The 20478-nt window shown below is 45.6% G+C and overlaps 1 protein-coding gene across 1 annotated transcript; it reads left to right on the forward strand.

The window, feature by feature from the left end:
• The first annotated feature begins 3091 nt into the window (after positions 1–3091).
• On the forward strand, positions 3092–16230 carry LOC139543159 (transketolase-like). Its single transcript, XM_071349400.1, has 13 exons — positions 3092–3376; positions 8103–8220; positions 8797–8910; positions 9111–9208; positions 9543–9734; positions 10071–10198; positions 11185–11381; positions 11785–11949; positions 13093–13249; positions 14069–14199; positions 14297–14477; positions 14839–14958; positions 15045–16230. The coding sequence occupies exons 1-13, from the start codon at positions 3270–3272 to the stop codon at positions 15215–15217; spliced, it is 1881 nt and encodes a 626-aa protein (XP_071205501.1). The 5' UTR covers positions 3092–3269; the 3' UTR covers positions 15218–16230.
• The last annotated feature ends 4248 nt before the right edge of the window (positions 16231–20478 follow it).

The raw sequence follows: 20478 nt of genomic DNA on the forward strand, positions 1-20478 counted from the left end.
TGACCAGGCTACCTGAAGGTCCGGCTACCTGAAGATCAGGCTACCTGATGGTCCGGCTACCTGATGATCAGGCTACCTGAAGGTTCGGCTACCTGAAGGTCCGGCTACCTGAAGGTCCGGCTACCTGATTGTCCGGCTACCTGATGGTCCGGCTACCTGATGATCCGGCTACCTGAAGAAAAATAAGACGCTAAAGTAGTGTTTTGAAAAATAGGCCATTCAGTATTTCACCTTGTTTCACCACAAGAATATCACTAAACCCTTGTTAAATTCAGTCATATACAGTCGGGTAGAGATGGATAAAAGCTAAATAATCCATGAGGGAGAGTCCACAAATTTACACGGCTGTGTGCAGGTTACCTTTTAATTGTAAAAACGTCTGTCTTCCCCAACACTATTGTGTGGCTTACATGTGTGTGTGTGTGTGTGTCCCTAAACTGTAAATAGAATATGATTGAGTCACTTCTAATTAGTCACTTGTAATGTAAATCTATGGCAGCACCCAAGGGGCTTGAATTGTTTTAGCTCCCTGTAGATTTTGCGGTGACGTAGTGTCCCCATGAGTGACAGAACACTGAGCCAGGCTGTAACACCTGCATTTTGGAGCTGCCTTCCTCAAGAAAGCAAAAAAAAGAGACCATGTTTGTATGCTGCTTTATTAACTAAATTATATATATTTTTACATTGTTTGCAAACAGATATGTGACAAGTATTAATGCCAAAATAACATGCCAAACAGCTAAACAGATGAGGCAGAGCCCTGAATGTGTTATTGGGAAAAGGTGACCCAACATGGTAGTGAAATGGTTGTTATTTGTAGACTTGATTCTATGACTGTTTTGATGCCCCTTTCAGTCCACAGAGCAAGTGTCAAAATATTAAAACAAGAACACTCTACCAACACCTTTGGCGGTTAAAGGATCTCTCAACGAAGGAAAGAGGGTCACAATTCCAAGAGCATAAGGTTCTGTTGACGAGTGGGACGCATCCTGCTCTAACACACGCCAAATATGTTGAACCAAAGTTGTGTTCAAGAAGGTCCTGTATCTTTCTACAGTCTCATAATGAGGCCAAATAACATTAATGTACAGTTTGTTTTGATCCATCGTGGTCAGATTGGCTAATGAGAAGTTTACCCATGCGTCTCATGTGGCTGACTAAAATGGCAATCTCCTCTCTCCTGGTTCTGTGGTCCAATGTTTTGGTTGTCTTCTAATACGTCTTGCCCACCAGGTCTACTAGTCAGAGCGTCTCGGACCATCTGTTAATAAGACGAGAGAAAAGTTAAAACAATTTCGGGTTGGTTTATGCTGTAGAAATCTCCATGAAGAGCAAACACTGATATGGGATTATCAACATCCGTGATCATTTATAAGACTCCTGAACATCTAATCAAATGGCTGCCCCCGCCCTCCCTTCTTACATTACGACGACTCTGTTATCTATGCATAGTCACTTTAATAACGCTACATACATGTACATATTACCTCGACTAACCGGTGCCCCCGCACATTGACTATGCACCCATGGCCTCACTATTGTTATTTTACCACTGCACTTTAATTATTTGTGACTTATTTCTTAATTAACTGCATTGTTGGTTAAGAGCTTGTAAGCATTTCACTGTAAGGTCTACTACACCTGTTGTATTGGGTTCATGTGACAAATACGATTTGATTTGTGCAAATGTATTTCTGTTTTTAATGAACATTGGAGACAAAAATATAGTTTACCTGTTGTCAAAAATAATCAATCTTAAACTAGCCAGTATGTTTTGCCCCATAGCTAGAGGAAGGGGATTACTGCATTGTTGGGTTAAGAGCAGGGTTTCCCAAACTCGGTCCTCGGGACACCTAGTGGTGCACGTTTTAGTTTTTGACCTAACACTACACAGCTGATTTAAATAATGAACGAATCATCAAGCTTTGATTATTTGAATGAGCTGTGTAGTGTTGACACGGAACCCAAACCGGCTGCGCGCGTGCGCTATCGTGCATAAATGTATTTTGTTCCCTCACACCAAACGCGATCACGACACGCAGGTTAAAATATCAAAACAAACTCTGAACCAATTACATTAATTTGGGGACAGGTCGAAAAGCATTAAACATGTATGGCAATTTAGCTAGTTAGCTTGCACTTGCTAGCTAACGTTAATTTGTCCTATTTAGCTAGCTTGCTGTTGCTAGCTAATTTGTCCTGGGATATAAACATTGAGTTGTTATTTTACCTGAAATGCACAAGGACCTCTACTCCGACAATTTAATCCACACATAAAACGGCCAACCAAATCGTTTCTAGTCATCTCTCCTCCTTCCAGGCTTTTTCATCGTTTAAATTATATGGTGATCGCATCTACACTTTAATAGTATTACCAGACAACCGGCAAAACAGTTCGTCTTTCTATCACCCACGTGGGTATAACCAATGAGGAGATGGCACGTGGGTACCTGCTTCTATAAACCAATGAGGAGATGGCACGTGGGTACCTGCTTCTATAAACCAATGAGGAGATGGGAGAGGCAGGACTTGCAGCGCGATCTGTGTCAGAAATAGGAACGACTATTTTAGCCCTTGGTGTCGCAGACGCTCGTTGGCGCGCAAGCAGTGTGGGTGCAATAATTGAATAACATGGATTTCTAAATTTATTTTGCGTGTCTGGTCTGGTCAGCATGTTATAGGGCAAAAACCAAAACGTGCACCCCTCCCGAGGACCGAGTTTGGGAAACGCTGGTTTAGAGTTTGCAAGAATGGCATTTCACTGTTCTTGTGCACTTGACATTAAAACTTGACACTTGAATCCCTGGGTGCTGGCCTAGTGTCTGGCCTAGTGTCTGGTGTAGTGTCTGGCCTAGTGTCTGGTGTAGTGTCTGGCCTAGTGTCTGGTGTAGTGTCTGGCCTAGTGTCTGGTGTAGTGTCTGGCCTAGTGTCTGGCCTAGTGTCTCTCAGGTTGCAACCTGTGTCTGGCCTCGTGTCTGGCATGGTCTCTCTCTCTGGCAAAACGAATGCCTCCACAAGTTGCGCGACATGTTTTCCTCCAATGAGTGACTCCATTGGGCGTTTCCGCGGAGCGTGCACATAAGGACGCGTCTCTTCCGGTTCCTCTCTTCGTTTACACCGTTCATTCAGTCCTCTGGTAGCTCGCACGGTGGATTCACTAGTTAATCCATTTAACTTCAACCGACACCTGGGGAGAAGCTGTGCAGCTCTTCAAATACCCGTGCTACTTATTTACCAGCCGGTGTCCACTACTTTAGCATATCTCCGCCATGGCTAGCTACCATAAACCGGACGAGAAGACGCTGCAGGGCCTGAAAGACATCGCTAACAAGTTACGGATCAACTCTATCAAGGCAACATGCGCCTCCAACTCTGGGTACGTTTTTTAAAACGTGATCAGAAATAAGGTTTTGAATGTTGAGTAATGTAACTAGTTTAACTAGTTTAGATAGCATTGAACCGTGTCATGCTGTAACGTTAGACGTACGTAGTTGAACCGAACATGTGACGTTACTTCAAAACTGCGTGGGCGTACTACATGTGCGGTTATTTTAACGCAGGCGGTTGTCGTTGGTTTTAGCTCGATAAATAGACCGGTTCCCTTCAGGTTTTTAGAAGTTAGTGTTTTATTTGACGTGGTGTACTACGTTACCTAGGTAGCTAAAGTAGCTAACATTGTTAGCTAGACGTTGCGTCAGAGTAGAAATACAACGGACATCGTTTGAATGACCGTAAATGTGGATGCACTCATTTTAATTTTAGTAAATTTTGATAAACTATAATCTAGAGTACTTATAACTGGCATCATACCCGTGTTGAATATTTGTAATGGTTTGAATTTGAGTTACGGCTAGGGTTACATTTGTTTTATAGCAACGCTAACACAAGTCACTTGCGTTCAGGCTTTGGTTTAACGCTGCAGACAGACGTTCAGATCACCTCCTAGTAACATGTTGAAGGACCAGGGTGTGTGGGTTTAGAAATGCCCTTTGACTCGCACAAACTCACTTCAAACGTTAAATGTGCTTAGTCATGGACTACTGCTGCTGCTCTAGTTTTAACCCGCAGTACAATGGGGACATTGACCTGGACGTGGGCGGAGGGCGCCTCTCATTGCAGAACTATTGTGTTATTGCAAAACGTGGCAATATTTCAGCCACATCGAAATACCCTTTATCTTTTCTTTCTAAGCTTTATTGCCACACCATAGAAACAGTTATTTCTCAACATGACCTTCTGGAAAGGGTCTGTGGGGTGGAGAAGAAAGGGTCACTGTACTCATTTGGTTGGGATGCGTCCCAAACTGCACCCTATTCCCTAAGTAGGCTAGTGCACAACTTTTGGGCACTTTATTTTTTGGGTTCAAGTTGTGACAGCCAAATCACCCACGGGCTAACAGAGGAACCATAAAGAAGGCGTACTCGGCTCCTCAGTTTATAAGACGGACTATTTCCTTGTAGAACTTCCTCCTAACTGTCATGAGTTCCCGCTGTGTACACAAGGGGTGCTCTTTCTTTTTAAAATAGAGGCAACGTGCCTCTTGATACAGGAGAGGCTTGATTTGTCTCAACGACGCTTGATTTAGCCACTTAGCTAGCAAGTTAACAAACCAAATGCTTAGCTGGAGTCCACAGCTGGATATCATTTATTTGACACATCTTAGAGAGTTAACTATAAGCAGTCGCATAGCACCTACTAATTATTTATATATAATAATACAAAAAGACGTTATTAAATCATACCGTCGGTATGCTTAGTTAAATAAAGGGTTCACTAAAACAAATGTTTAAATAACCCAGTATATCGCCCAAGACTAATACACTGTCCAGGAAAGGGAACCAGCTTGAAGCATGGAGACCTATTGCTTTTCAGTAACTTCCTGGTTTTCAGTCAGTTGCTCACAGGGAAACTCATAACCTTCCCTGGTAGAGTGGTTGATCTGGTTTATTTCAGACTATCAGAATGAGCAGGAGTATTTCAGGCCGTAACCTACTGGACTAACCCATTCTCATACTGTAGGATCACGGTGGCTGGAAACGGGATACGTTCTATAAGAGCTTGGGTTTTGTGCGCTGAAAATCAAAACCGCTCTGGACACCTACCTAAACATATATATATTTTTTGAAGGGGTGATAATAAAGGGGAACTTTGTCTAAACTTGTCAATTTCAGCAGGTTTCAGTCACTGGAAGATCTGCTTGGAGGTAATTGGTTGAGCAGCATGCTGTTGTAGTTTTAATGATGACATGCTGTTTTTCTAAGAGTTTTTTTGTTGTTGCATAAGATGACTACTACCTGTTTGTTCCAAATGACACCCTATTCCCTATCTAGTGCACTTTTGACCAGAGTCCTATTTTATTTAACAAGGCTAGTCAATTACGACCCTTCTTATTTACAGTGATCTCCTGGCATCAGACGAGGCCTCCTGTGGGGACAGGGCTGGTATAAAAAAAAAAAAACTATGTAAGACAAAACGGACAACAGACTGGCAACCGCACTACTACAACAGCGGACAGTGGATTGTGTGTTTTTGAAGTAGAACACGATTCCTTACATGAAACAACCTGTTCATTGGTTTTACCTTCTGAGCTCGCCCAGAGATGCCAGGTCCTCGAGGGGGGACATTCCAGATGGTTAAACCAATTTCAGGATTCTCTGAACATATCTGGCTTCTCTTGACCAGATAAGGGAGTCCAGGATTTCTTGGTTCAAGAACAGCTGCTTCTCCTTTTTAAGTAATTAGTCTAAGCGACACTCTGATTGGTTGATCCAACAGCGACTTGCACGCAATGTTCTAACAGGTCCTTGTGTCAACAACAGGAGAAATAATGGATATGGAGGAGAGGGAACCATGTTCACATTTACCTACAAATACATCCACCGCTGCAGAAGACTGAGGGAGCCTGGCAGAAATTAATAGCCAGTAGATGCTTAAGTGAAGTCTCATGATTCCAATCGCTTTAACAGGCCTCGCTTACACACACTTCACAGAGCAGCTTACACACACTGTTATTTTATTAAAGCTGAAACCCCTAGGAGGCACGGATCATCTGACAGAAGGAATATCAGTGAGTTTAATGACTTTCTGAAAGTGGTTTGGTGTAGGCTACAGTATTCAGTAGTTACCTGTTTCTAACAGTGTAGTCTTCTTCATTTGGTCCAGAGGGTCTTTTGAATGAGGATGCGTCCCATCTATACAACCAGATGTTTGGAAAATCTGCAGGATTATTTAGGCTATCATTTATCATTTCTAGTTTAAAAAAAAAAAAACTTTTAATTATTATAATTTCTAGTTTTATCAATTTGAGATTAGCAAAGCATTGCTGGCAGGCAGCTGACTGCAGCCTACTGTACCTGCAATTGTGTTAGTCCTTGATTATATAGACAGCTTGATGGCCATCGAATGCAAGACGTAAAAAAATATATCTTCAATGCCGTCCAGACTCTTCGTACGGTTATAAATAAAAAGATACCAGAATTTTTTTGGGGGGGCGCAAATTAGTATACATCCCTGTTAGTGGGCATTTCTCATTAGCCAAGATAATCCATTCACCTGACAGGTGTGGCATATCAATAAGCTGATTAAACGGCATGATCATTACGCAGGTGCACCTTGTGCTGGGGAGCATGGAAAGCCACTCATAAAAAGTGCAGTTAAAAAAATAAATATAAAACGATTCCACAGATGTTTTGAGGGGGTGTGCAATTGGAATGCTGACTGCAGGAATGTTCACCAGAGCTGTTGCATTTAATTAAATGTTATTTTCTCTACCATAAGCCGCCACAGCCTCGTTTTAGAGAACTTGAAAGTAAATCCATTGGCATCACAACCGCAAACATGTAACCCGCCCAGGTCCTCCACATCCGGCTTCTTCACCCTGCGAGATCGTCTGAGACCAGTCACATGGAGAGCTGATAAAACTGGGTTTGCTCAGCTGAAGAATTACTGCACGAACTGTCATCTGCGTGCTCGTCGTCCTCACCGGGGTCTTGACCTGACTGCAGTTCAGCGTCATAACTGACTTCAGAGGGAAAATGCTCACCTTCGATGGCCACTGGAGAGTAGTGTGCTCTTCACAGATGAATCCGGTTTCAACTGTACCGGGCAGATGGCGTGTATGTTGTCGTGTGGGCGAGCAGTTTGCTGACGTCAACGTTGTGTACCCCCTGAAGGTTGGGGGTATGGGCAGGTATAAGCTATAAACACAATTTAATTTCATCGATGGTCATTTGAATGGATAGAGATACCGTGACAAGATCCTGAGGTCCATTGTGCCGTTCGTCCGCCGCCATCACGTTTCAGCGTAATAATGCACGGCTCCATGTCGCAAGGATCTGCACACATTTCCAGGATGCTGAAAATGTCCCAGTTCTTCCATGGCCTACATACTCACCAGACATGTCACCCGTTGAGCATGTTTGGGATGCTCTGGATTGAAGTGTACGACGGGATGTTCCAGTTCCCGCCAATATCCAGCAACTTTGCACAGCCGTTGAAGAGGAGTGGGACATCAGTCCACAATCAACAAGCCTGATCACCTCAATGCGAAGGAGATGTCAGATGTTATTTCCCCGTCACTTTGAAATCCATAGATTCATGAATTTTCAATTGAATGGTTTCCTTATGAACTCGGTGTCTTAATGGTTTTGTTTTTACTGTCAGGTGAACATTTTAATACAGATCCTCAGAATGCGGTGTCACTGGGTAACATGCATGTGAGTGGGTTCCCAATTTAACAGCTGCTTGAAGTCAACTGTTACTGACAACCTGCTCTCAATGCCTCTCTCATCCCCTGTCCCTTCTCTCTCTCTCTGCTGGGCTCGTCCCTCTCTCCCCCCCTGTCCCTTCTCTCTCTCTCTCTGCCGGGCTCGTCCCTCTCTCTCGCTCTGCCGGGCTCGTCCCTCTCTCCCCCCTGTCCCTTCTCTCTCTCTCTCTGCCGGGCTCGTCCCTCCCTCCCCCCTGTCCCTTCTCTCTCTCGCTCTGCCGGGCTCATCTCTCTCTCTCGAACTCGGCGCTCCCTCCCCCTGTCCCTTCTCTCTCTCTCTCTCTCTGCCGGACTCGTCCCCTCTCCTCATCCTCTCTTGCTCTCACCCTGTTTGCAGTCATCCCACCACATGTTGCAGTGCCGCAGAGCTGATGTCCGTGCTGTTCTTCCACACGATGCGTTACAAAGCCACCGACCCACGCGACCAGTGCAACGACCGCTTCGTACTGTCCAAGGTGAGGCAGCGTTCACACGCTCCACTAGGTTCTGACCCCGTCTGTACGCTGCTGAGTTGGTGCCGGTTTCCCTGGCCACGTTGCGATGTATAGCGAAGTTAACCATTGCGGCGGAGGGCAGCGATGGCGTTAGGAGACGAGAACAGCCCCGTGCCTTAGTTGTCTTAAGAACATTGAGAGGATACCACAACTTAATTAGGTCTATAATCAATACCACAACTTAATTAGGGCTATAATCAATACCACAACTTAATTAGGTCTATAATCAGTCTGTTAAATGTGCCTGGCTTTATAAATCTCTATTGAAATATGACAGATCCCGTTTGAGTTTAATAAACAATTTCACATTCTGCTGTTTCTAGGAAAGGCGTAACTCTTTATTTTTTATATTTGGATTTTTTTTAAAAAATTGTTTGGTCGATAGAACAGACTATCATTCGACCAATTTTTTTGGTCGGGCAGCTGTACGTTCTACACACATGCTCGCTGTACACTTATCTGTTCTTTCAATTGCACTACATTTCCCAAGCACCCTCTGAGTCTTGTACTGTTCTCTGATTGGCTGTTTTCCTCCAGGGTCATGCTGCACCAATCCTGTACGCTGCCTGGGCGGAGGCGGGCTTTGTGAAGGAGGCTGATCTGATCAACCTGAGGAAGATAGACTCTGACCTGGAGGGTCACCCCACACCCGTAAGTGACCCCTACAACTGTACGTAACCTTTAACCCCTACTGAAGAGTTGTTCATGAGGCTCAAAACAGAAAACTGACAAACGGGGGAGGAACTACCTGGCCGTGTCACTAAGGAACATCGTTTTGAAACGTTTTCAGTTGCATGCCCTAATGAACGTGGCCCAGCTCAGGGTCTGACTGACCTCCAACTGTTCTACAGAAACTGGAGTTTGTTGACGTGGCAACGGGGTCTCTGGGACAGGGGCTCGGGGCCGCCTGCGGGATGGCTTACACCGGGAAACACTTCGACAAGTCCAGGTACAGACACACACATCCTCCGACGCCGTCCGTGACGCTGTCCCACAAAGCACCTCTCACCCAGCAGTGATGTTCTAGGAAGGTCAAAGGTCACTCGGACAGGTTCAAACTGCCTTGTGTTCAGCAATATGTACTGGAAGGCCTTGGAGCACTTGTTGGTTGCTTTAACACAGATGAAAGTTTACTCTCTCAGTACGGTCTCTCTGCCTGTAACATCTTGTGTTCAATGAGATGGAAATGTGTTATAGAGCGGTCTGAATTTGGTTAGAGCACCCAAAGTTACATAGTATTTTTTTTTTTACATGGAAATCTAACTATTGTAATGTGTCCCTAGTTACCGTGTGTACTGCATGCTGGGTGATGGGGAGTGTTCGGAGGGGGCTGTCTGGGAGGCCATGGCGTTTGGTTCCCACTACAACCTGGATAACCTGGTGGCTATTATCGACGCTAACCGCCTGGGACAGAGTGAAGCTGCTCCTCTCAAACACGACATGGACGTGTACCGTAAACGCTGCGAAGCCTTTGGGTCAGTACCCCCCCCCCCCCCCCCCCTCTTGTCCTTCGCTCCTCTCATACTGTCAGTTTTCCATACTGCCCTGCGTTCGGGTCAGTACCCCCCCCTCCCTCTCTCTTGTCCTTCGCTCCTCTCCTCTCATACTGTCAGTTTTCCATACTGCCCTGTGTTCGGGTCAGTACCCCCCCCCCCCCCTCTCTTGTCCTTCACTCCTCTCCTCTCATACTGTCAGTTTTCCATACTGCCCTGTGTTCGGGTCAGTACCCCCCCCTCTCTCTCTTGTCCTTCACTCTCTTTTCTACCAGGGTCACCCTGTTTGTGTGTAACCTGGTCTTTCTCCATATCTAGGTGGAACACGTATGTGGTGGACGGTCATGATGTCGAGGAGCTGTGTAAAGCTCTGTGGCAGGCCCAGCAGGTGAAGGGGAAACCCACCATGATCGTCGCCAAGACCTTCAAGGGGAGAGGACTCAAAGGTAGGAGATGGGAGGGGTGTATTAACCAGGAACTAAACAGAAGTAAACGGGCCAAAACCCAGAAGGGACTAACCTGAACTTGTCCAATAAGAAATGCATGTTTTCATTTGAAGAATGTTTTGCAACGTTGTGCACTAATGAATACACCCAGTACTGCAATTCCACAGGTTGTATGTAAAGACCGATGGCTCTGGTTGTAACAGAATCGAATGATCTCTAGATACTATAACAGAATCGAATGATCTCTAGATACTATAACAGAATCGAATGATCTCTAGATACTATAACAGAATCGAATGATCTCTAGATAATATAACAGAATCGAATGATCTCTAGATACTATAACAGAATCGAATGATCTCTAGATACTATAACAGAATCGAATGATCTCTAGATACTATAACAGAATCGAATGATCTCTAGATAATATAACAGAATCGAATGATCTCTAGATAATATAACAGAATCGAATGATCTCTAGATAATATAACAGAATCGAATGATCTCTAGATAATATAACAGAATCGAATGATCTCTAGATAATATAACAGAATCGAATGATCTCTAGATAATATAACAGAATCGAATGATCTCTAGATAATATAACAGAATCGAATGATCTCTAGATAATATAACAGAATCGAATGATCTCTAGATAATATAACAGAATCGAATGATCTCTAGATAATATAACAGAATCGAATGATCTCTAGATAATATAACAGAATCGAATGATCTCTAGATAATATAACAGAATCGAATGATCTCTAGATAATATAACAGAATCGAATGATCTCTAGATACTATAACAGAATCGAATGATCTCTAGATACTATAACAGAATCGAATGATCTCTAGATACTATAACAGAATCGAATGATCTCTAGATACTATAACAGAATCTAATGATCTCTAGATAGTCTAGTTAGATAATATAAGTTTCCCTGATGCGGTAAATGACCTGCTGACCCATCTCCCTCCTCCAGGCATAGAGAACACGGATAATTGGCACGGGAAGCCCATGCCGAAGGACCGGGCCGAGGAGGCCATTAAAAACTTACAGGCTCAGATTCAGAACCCCAACAAGACCATCTGCCCCGAGCTACCTAACGAAGATACCGCCCCTGCAGACCTCTCACCTATCACCCTGCCTAGCCCTCCCAATTACAAGATCGGAGACAAGGTACACACACACTGCAGACCTCTCACCTATCACCCTGCCTAGCCCTCCCAATTACAAGATCGGAGACAAGGTACACACACACACTGCAGACCTCTCGCCTATCACCCTGCCTAGCCCTTCTTACTAGGAGACAGGTCACAGGCACCGCAGACCTCTCGCCTGACTACAATATCAGGGACACGTCCCCCTCTGACTTATGCCCACATGTTCAACTTTATCTGTAGGCTCCTGGGTAACACTTCCTGTCTTCCTTCCTCTCTCTCCTCCTAGGTGGCTACTCGTAAGGTGTATGGCGCGGCCCTGGCTAAACGGTTAACCCCTCTCCTCTCCTCCTAGGTGGCTACTCGTAAGGCGTATGGCGTGGCCCTGGCTAAACGGTTAACCTCTCTCCTCTCCCTCCTAGGTGGCTACTCGTAAGGCGTATGGCGTGGCCCTGGCTAAACTGGGTCAGTCCAGTCAGAGGGTGGTCGCTCTGGACGCTGACATGAAGAACTCTACCTTCTCTGAGATGTTCCACAAGGCCTTCCCTGAACGCTTCGTCGAGTGCTTCATTGCTGAACAGAACATGGTGAGCTGGATGTAGGAGGGACGAGACTGGGGGGGGAGAGAGAACATGGAGAGGGTGGACGATAATGTGGTCTACCCTGAACGCTTCGTAGAGCGTTTCGTCACTGATCAGAATATGATGGGGGGGTGTGAGTAGAGGCTCTGACTAAACTGGGCTTGCATACCCCGACGGCCTTCTCAAAAGTACCCACATATTGGTACTGCTGTCAGAAGGATCACGTTTAATTTGGCACGTTCTTCGTAGACTAACTCGTTGGGAAAGGGCCCATTATTTATATATTATATTAGCGTGACAAGGAATGAATACAGTGAATAACGAATAGAAAATAACACAGCTATATACAGGAAGTAGAAAATAACATCATGAGTGGCGCAGCATCTCTGCTAGAGGCACCACTACAGACCCTGGTTCGATTCCAGGCTGTATCACAACCGGCCGTGAACTGGAGTCCCATAGGACGGCTCACAATTGGCCCAGCGTCGTCTGGGTTTGGCCAGTGTAGGCCGTCATTGTAAATAAGAATTTGTTCTTAACTGACTTGCCTAGTTAAATTTAATAAAATATAGATTTTTGGGGGGGGGCTTTAACACAGCCTGGTATAGGGGAGGTCCTGAATGGCAGGGGCCTTGGCCAAGCAGTCAGTCAAGATGCTCTCGATGGTGCAGCTGTAGAACTTATTGAGGATCTGAGGGCTCATGAGAAATATTTACGGCCTCCCGAGGGGGAAGATTGTGTCTTCTGTTGGGGCGAATTGGAGTGGGTCTGGGGTGATGGGGGTTGACGTGAGCCATAACCAGCCTTTCAAGGTGTTTCATGGTTACAGATGCGAGTGCTACGGCGCGATAGTCATTTGGATTGTTACGTTGGCGTTCTTGGGCGCCAACGTAACTGCGCTGACCAGCTGGCAGGTGTCTGGACATTTTCAACCTCTCCCTGACTCAGTCTACAATACCGACATGTTTCTGCTTGAAACAGGGAGAGTCAGGGAGAGGTTGAAAATGTCCAGACACCTGCCAGCTGGTCAGCGCAGTACTCATCCTGGTAATCTTAAACTTTTATCCTTCCACTATTAGTTCCAGAAATTACCCTGCAAAAAAAAAAAGAATGTATCCACCTTTTTAAAAAATCATATTTTCTGTGTAGGTGAGCGTGGCGATCGGCTGTGCCACACGGGATCGCACGGTGGCGTTCGCCAGCACCTTCGCTGCCTTCCTGTCCCGGGCGTACGACCATATCAGAATGGCTGCCGTCTCAGAGTCTAACATCAACCTGGCGGGATCACACTGTGGAGTCTCTATTGGTCAGTACTGTCTAATCACCGATTTCCCCCCCCCCCCCTTCCCTCCACCAATCAAACTCCTTCTTTCAATAACCAATCGCACTCCAATTCCCTGTCCCTTGGGCATACGGCCAAATTCTCTAAAACGACGTTGGCGCCGGCTGATGGTAGAGAATAATTCTCAGGCAATGGCTCTCGTGGACATTTGATCATGAAAAATACATTTGTATAAATGAAGCCGTAATTGTACGGTGTAATGTGGATCGGACTTATCAAGAGGTAGCTATTCTGAAAGTGGGGGTACGGGGCACGTGGTCTCTCCACTAAAGTGGGGGTACAGAAATGTTGAGCCCTTTGAAATTCAATTGTCAAGCCGCCCTCCGGACGTAGGAAGGCGTTAAGCCGGACTTTTTATTCAGAGTTTTTTTTTGCCCCTATAGTCTGTTTATAAACAAATATACTTTTGAAGTAATATCTTTGGTGGGTAAATGGTATTACTGAAAATAAATACTAAAACTTTAGGAGCCATGCTATTTTAGAGGTTTATTCTACCTGTAAGATTTTATGGGAAGTTAAATCTGCTTTCATATTAAGTAATGGAATGAATTTATTAGTCACTAATTAATCACTGTTTTGTGGTCCCCTTAAAGGATTGCTGTAGAGGGACTTGTTATTGACATTATTCCATTTTTCCCACATATACATTTTTGAGTATTCTGAATATTTTACACAAAGGTTATTGATTTTTCAATATTGGTCAAGTACATCAGATCATCTGCAAGTGATTCTAGTTGATATTCATGTTTACTGATGCCTGTTTACGTTACTTCCTGTCCTCAGGTGAGGATGGCCCCTCCCAGATGGCATTGGAAGACATCGCCATGTTTCGCGCTATCCCTACATGCACGCTGTTCTACCCAAGTGACGGCGTCTCCACCGAGAGGTCTGTGGAGCTGGCTGCTAACACCAAGGTCAGAACCTAGTTTTCCCCGAGGGGGGTGGGGGTGCGAGGGAACCCGAGGGGGGGAGACGGGGCGGTATGAACTAAGCCTTGTGTGTGTGTTCCAGGGAATCTGTTTCCTCCGTATCACCAGACCAGAACTAAAGGTGATCTACGACCCCAAGGAGAAGTTTGAGGTGGGCGTGGCCAAGGTGGTGCGTCAGTCCGACAGCGACAAGGTGACGGTGATTGGAGCTGGAGTGACTCTGCATGAAGCCCTGACTGCTGCTGACCTGCTGGCCAGCGAGGGTAAGAGCGCCTCCTGGTGGCCTGGCAGAGAAATACACCACAAACTGTGGCCTGGATTCAACCTTAAATGACATTTGTATTCCTTAAATGTCCAACAGCTGAATGACAACAGCTTGATGTTGTATAATGATTTTATAAGTAATTGTATCAATTCTGATTTATTTTGTCTCAATGCAGTTTCTTATTTTTATTTTTGGTTTCCAATCCAAATTCAGATTGAGTTTTTCTTCCACTAACTGGTTTCTGGTGGAACAGCTCTTTCTGAATGTGCAGCAGTTCACTAAATCACTGTAGTAAAACAATAACGAATACTATTTGATGAGGAAGAATTACGGCTCATTAGTGCGTGTCGTGTGTGTAGGAGTGAACATCCGCGTGATTGACCCGTTCACCATCAAGCCCCTGGACGCCGCCACCATCTTATCGAGCGCCCGCGCCACCGGAGGGAGAATCATCACCGTCGAGGACCACTACAGAGAGGGTGAGGACACGTCTGTTAATTGTTTTGTGCTTCATCGTGGCCCTCAGCGCCTCTGTTCTAACCCCCCCCTCTACCTCTGTCACCAGGTGGTCTGGGGGAGGCGGTGCTGTCTGCGGTGGGGGAGGAGCCTGGTATCATTGTGACGCGCCTGGCGGTGAACCGTATACCCCGGAGTGGAAAACCTCAGGAGCTCCTGGACCTGTACGGCATCAGCGCCAAACACATCGCCAACGCCGTGCGCCAGACCTTCGCTAACTGAAACAGCTTATGAGCCCTGGTCTAAAGTAGTGTACTATATAGGGTGACATTTGGGATATACACAACTCTTCTCTGCTCTCTGACCTGTCACCCCCCCCCTCTCTGACCTGTCACCCCCCCCCCCCTCTCTGACCTGTCACCCCCCCTCCCTCTCTGACCTGTCACCCCCCCTCCCTCTCTGACCTGTCACCCCCCCTCCCTCTCTGACCTGTCACCCCCCCTCCCTCTCTGACCTGTCACCCCCCCCTCCCTCTCTGACCTGTCACCCCCCCTCCCTCTCTGACCTGTCACCCCCCCTCCCTCTCTGACCTGTCACCCCCCCTCCCTCTCTGACCTGTCACCCCCCCTCCCTCTCTGACCTGTCACCCCCCCCTCTCTGCAGTCTGAGGGGTGAAACGACGTGGACCTCTGTTCTGAACCTTTCTCCACCCGACCTTCTCCTTCTCACCATTTCTATTGAAGATGAATTGTGTATTTGTCAGATTCCTTAATACCCATTTTTCTGTATCGCTCTTCATTCCAGTATCTTTCTCTTTCCATTCCAACCACATTCCACGTGTTCTAACTGTTCCACGTGTTCTAACTGTTCCACGTGTTCTAACTGTTCCACGTGTTCTAACTGTTCCACGTGTTCTAACTGTTCCACGTGTTCTAACTGTTCCACGTGTTCTAACTGTTCCACGTGTTCTAACTGTTCCACGTGTTCTCCATAGCACTGTTACAGGCACACCGCCATCTTGGTTTCTCATTGAGCCAGCATGGTGTCTAACCGCTGCTTGTAATGGCCTTGTTTTTCACTGATGCAGGGAATTCACATTTGATGGACCAGAGTTGTAATGACTCACTTACAAAAGAGCTGAATTTTAAACTGCTATGTAATATACTGTTCTCCTGACCTGTTGGTATCTGACCTTGATCTCTTCATGTGTCTGTTACTGCTGCTGTGTTACCCAGGCCCTGTCAACTCATGGTTGGTTTGCATTGCCGTTATGCTGAAATAAAAACCTGACCCGATGTTACTTGTCTTTGTAAAAAAACATTTTAATGTATTAACGGCTTACTTAGACTGAGGTGTAAGATGTTGAATATGCTACTTTTGTGTGTGGACACCCCTTCTGTTTCAGCCAGACAACCCAGCACACAGCCATGCAGTCTCCATAGACAAACATTGGCAGCAGCCTAGTGGTTAGAGCGTTGGGCCAGTAACTGAAAGGTTACAAGATCGAATCCTTCGAGCTGACATGGTAAAAAATCTGTTCTGCCCCTGAACAAGGCAGTTAACCCACTGTTCCCTGGTAGGTGGTCATTGTAAATATGAATTTGTTCTTAACTGACTTGCTGAGTTAAATTTTACAAAAGCTATACTGAAGAGCTCGTGACTTTTAACACGGCGCTGTCATAGGATGACACCTTTACAAGTCGGTCAGTAAAATGTCCGCCCTGTTAGTTGACCTGGGCAGCTCTAAGTGCTGTTGTGAAGCGGAAAGGTCTCGGGGGCAACAACGACTAACATTGTAGACCACGCGATCACAAAACGGGACAGCTGGAGCGTGTAAATAATCGCCTGTCCTCTGTTGCTACAGACTAGGGATTTCAAACTGCCTCTGGAAGCAACGTCAGCACAATAACTGGTTGGGAGCTTCATGAAATGGGTTTCCGTGGCCGAGCAGCCGCACAGAAGCCTAAGATCACCACGCTCAATGCCAAGCGTCGACTGGAGTGGTGTAAAGCTCGCCGCCATTGGACTCTGGAGCAGTGGTAACGCGTCACTGAGCTCGTCAGTAAAGCCATTTTACGGCCACTGTTTGTCTATGGAGATTGCATGGCGGTGTGCTTGATTTTTATCCAGCTGTCAACAACGGGTGTGGCTGAAATAACATTATCCACTAATTTGAAGGGGTGTCCACATACTTTTGTGTGTGTATGTAGTGTAATTTTACCTCAGCGAGACAGCTACGAGTTCTTCAAGTTCAGCACAATATCCACCGATTGGTGAATAATGGTGATTGAATTTACATTATAAACTAGATGGTTTGAGCTCTGAATGCTGATTTGCTGACAGCCGTGGTATATCAGACCATATGACACGGGCTGTTACGGAAACGGTATTACCGCCACACCAGCAGTCATGACGCCAGTCAAATTCCACGTGACCGTTTAATCACGGTAATTAGGCTAATAGACTTAAGAACATTCAGCATAGAAATAGGGCACATTGATCTGTTCTATGAGAATGACAGCTCTATAACTAACATTTCTATGCGAATTTGCTCAGGTCACCAAAGAAGTTACACATTGCAGCTTTAATTGGCACAAGACACATTAACAAAGTTACTTGTAACAATAACTTGTGCCTTCCAGCAAATCGGTTTTCATTTGAAAAGAACATTTGTGACAGTGACCGCGTTACGGCCACAAAGCGGATGCCGGCGTGAAATTCTAGGCATTATCAAGTGCTTTTCAAATTGTGAAATCGGTGACTTGTTTTTGGCGGAGACTGTACACACTACATCAAAGCATAACTCATGCCTTTCAAATCATCATTAAAGCCTCATGGAGCCTTACAATGTATTATTACATCTAAACATATAGAACAACTAAAGTTAGATTAATAACTCTAAATTAAGCATATAAGAATACCTATTTCTTTGTTAACCACTCGACACAGAATAGCTGCATGTGAACACTCCCTAATCGTCTGGAAAAAAAATATTTCTAATTTATTCAGCTTTGTTCAATTGTATTCTTCATACTATAAAATAAAAATATTTACACGGAATTCTAAGCAAATCTTGTCTGCTAAATGAGCTAGTGTAGCCCACAGCCATATGGAATAGCCACATCAGGACAAATCAGAGTATGCTATTCTGTTCTTCTGAAATAGATTTCATTTTCTTCATATGATTCTTTAGACATGTCTAAATCATATATTTATTGTGAAGATGTAGGCTATATTACATGGATTTATATATATTTATTGTGAAGGTGTAGATTATATTATATGGATTTATTGTGGAGGCTATATTATATGGATTTATTGTGGAGGTGTAGATTATATTACATGGATTTATTGTGGAGGTGGAGGCTATATTATATGGATTTATTGTGGAGGTGGAGGCTATATTATATGGATTTATTGTGGAGATGGAGGCTATATTATATGGATTTATTAGTCTTGTGTAGATGTTCCAACGGTCTGCATCAGAGGCTTGTAGGTTATGTGTGGAAGTCAGGATATGATAAATCTGCTTATGTTAATTAACGGGCAATTACCGTGAGATCGACAGTAATTTGCTTGACAATCACCAGCTGACAAAATTGTGTGACCGCCACAGCACTAGGTATGTTAAAACATAACTTTTTACTGCTCTAATTACGTTGGTAACCAGTTTATAACAGCAATAAGGCACCTTGGGGGTTTGTGGTATATGGCGAATATATCACGGCTAAGGGCTATATCCAGGCACTCTGCGTTGTGTCGTGATTAAAGACCACAAACCCCCTTGGGACTTATTGCTTAAATATACAAGGGGTTGGCAACTAGGTTTGGCCCCCAGACAATTTTTTTCCTGAGCTTGTAGCTAGTTGGTGGGGGTCAAAACATAATTTGCCTGTTAGCAAATAGCTGCCTAATTCATAGCCCTACACTACACATTTAACATGTGGTTAGTGGGCTAGTCGATTCAATGACAAAACATAATCATTTAATGTGATTACAGTACTATAGGCCCTGTTTGTTTTCTCAGTAAAATCCCAAACGGCTCTATAAATATATTTATCTTACCTTATTTCTCCAATTCCAAGCCTAGTGGTTAGAGTGTAGAGGGGGTAGGGTAGCCTAGTGGTTAGAGTGTAGAGGAGGTAGGGTAGCCTAGTGGTTAGAGTGTAGAGGGGGTAGGTAGCCTAGTGGTTAGAGTGTAGAGGGGGCAGGGTAGCCTAGTGGTTAGAGTGTAGAGGGGGTAGGTAGCCTAGTGGTTAGAGTGTAGAGGGGGTAGGTAGCCTAGTGGTTAGAGTGTAGAGGGGGCAGGGTAGCCTAGTGGTTAGAGTGTAGAGGGGGTAGGTAGCCTAGTGGTTAGAGTGTAGAGGGGGCAGGGTAGCCTAGTGGTTAGAGTGTAGAGGGGGCAGGGTAGCCTAGTGGTTAGAGTGTAGAGGGGGTAGGGTAGCCTAGTGGTTAGAGTGTAGAGGGGGTCGGGTAGCCTAGTGGTTAGAGTGTAGAGGAGGTAGGGTAGCCTAGTGGTTAGAGTGTAGAGGGGGTAGGGTAGCCTAGTGGTTAGAGTGTAGAGGGGGTAGGGTAGCCTAGTGGTTAGAGTGTAGAGGGGGTAGGGTAGCCTAGTGGTTAGAGTGTAGAGGAGGTAGGGTAGCCTAGTGGTTAGAGTGTAGAGGGGGTAGGGTAGCCTAGTGGTTAGAGTGTAGAGGGGGCAGGGTAGCCTAGTGGTTAGAGTGTAGAGGGGGTAGGGTAGCCTAGTGGTTAGAGTGTAGAGGGGGTAGGGTAGCCTAGTGGTTAGAGTGTAGAGGGGGTAGGGTAGCCTAATGGTTAGAGTGTAGAGGGGGCAGGGTAGCCTAGTGGTTAGAGTGTAGAGGGGGTAGGGTAGCCTAGTGGTTAGAGTGTAGAGGGGGTAGGGTAGCCTAATGGTTAGAGTGTAGAGGGGGCAGGGTAGCCTAGTGGTTAGAGTGTAGAGGGGGTAGGGTAGCCTAGTGGTTAGAGTGTAGAGGGGGTAGGTAGCCTAGTGGTTAGAGTGTAGAGGGGGCAGGGTAGCCTAGTGGTTAGATTGTAGAGGGGGTAGGGTAGCCTAGTGGTTAGATTGTAGAGGGGGTAGGGTAGCCTAGTGGTTAGATTGTAGAGGGGGTAGGGTAGCCTAGTGGTTAGAGTGTAGAGGGGGCAGGGTAGCCTAGTGGTTAGAGTGTAGAGGGGGTAGGGTAGCCTAGTGGTTAGAGTGTAGAGGGGGTAGGTAGCCTAGTGGTTAGAGTGTAGAGGGGCAGGGTAGCCTAGTGGTTAGAGTGTAGAGGGGGTAGGTAGCCTAGTGGTTAGAGTGTAGAGGGGGTAGGTAGCCTAGTGGTTAGAGTGTAGAGGGGGTAGGTAGCCTAGTGGTTAGAGTGTAGAGGGGGCAGGGTAGCCTAGTGGTTAGAGTGTAGAGGGGGTAGGTAGCCTAGTGGTTAGAGTGTAGAGGGGGCAGGGTAGCCTAGTGGTTAGAGTGTAGAGGGGGCAGGGTAGCCTAGTGGTTAGAGTGTAGAGGGGGTAGGGTAGCCTAGTGGTTAGAGTGT

Source organism: Salvelinus alpinus, chromosome 17 (genome assembly GCF_045679555.1).
Source record: "Salvelinus alpinus chromosome 17, SLU_Salpinus.1, whole genome shotgun sequence".
In the NCBI taxonomy this organism is placed as follows: domain Eukaryota; kingdom Metazoa; phylum Chordata; class Actinopteri; order Salmoniformes; family Salmonidae; genus Salvelinus; species Salvelinus alpinus.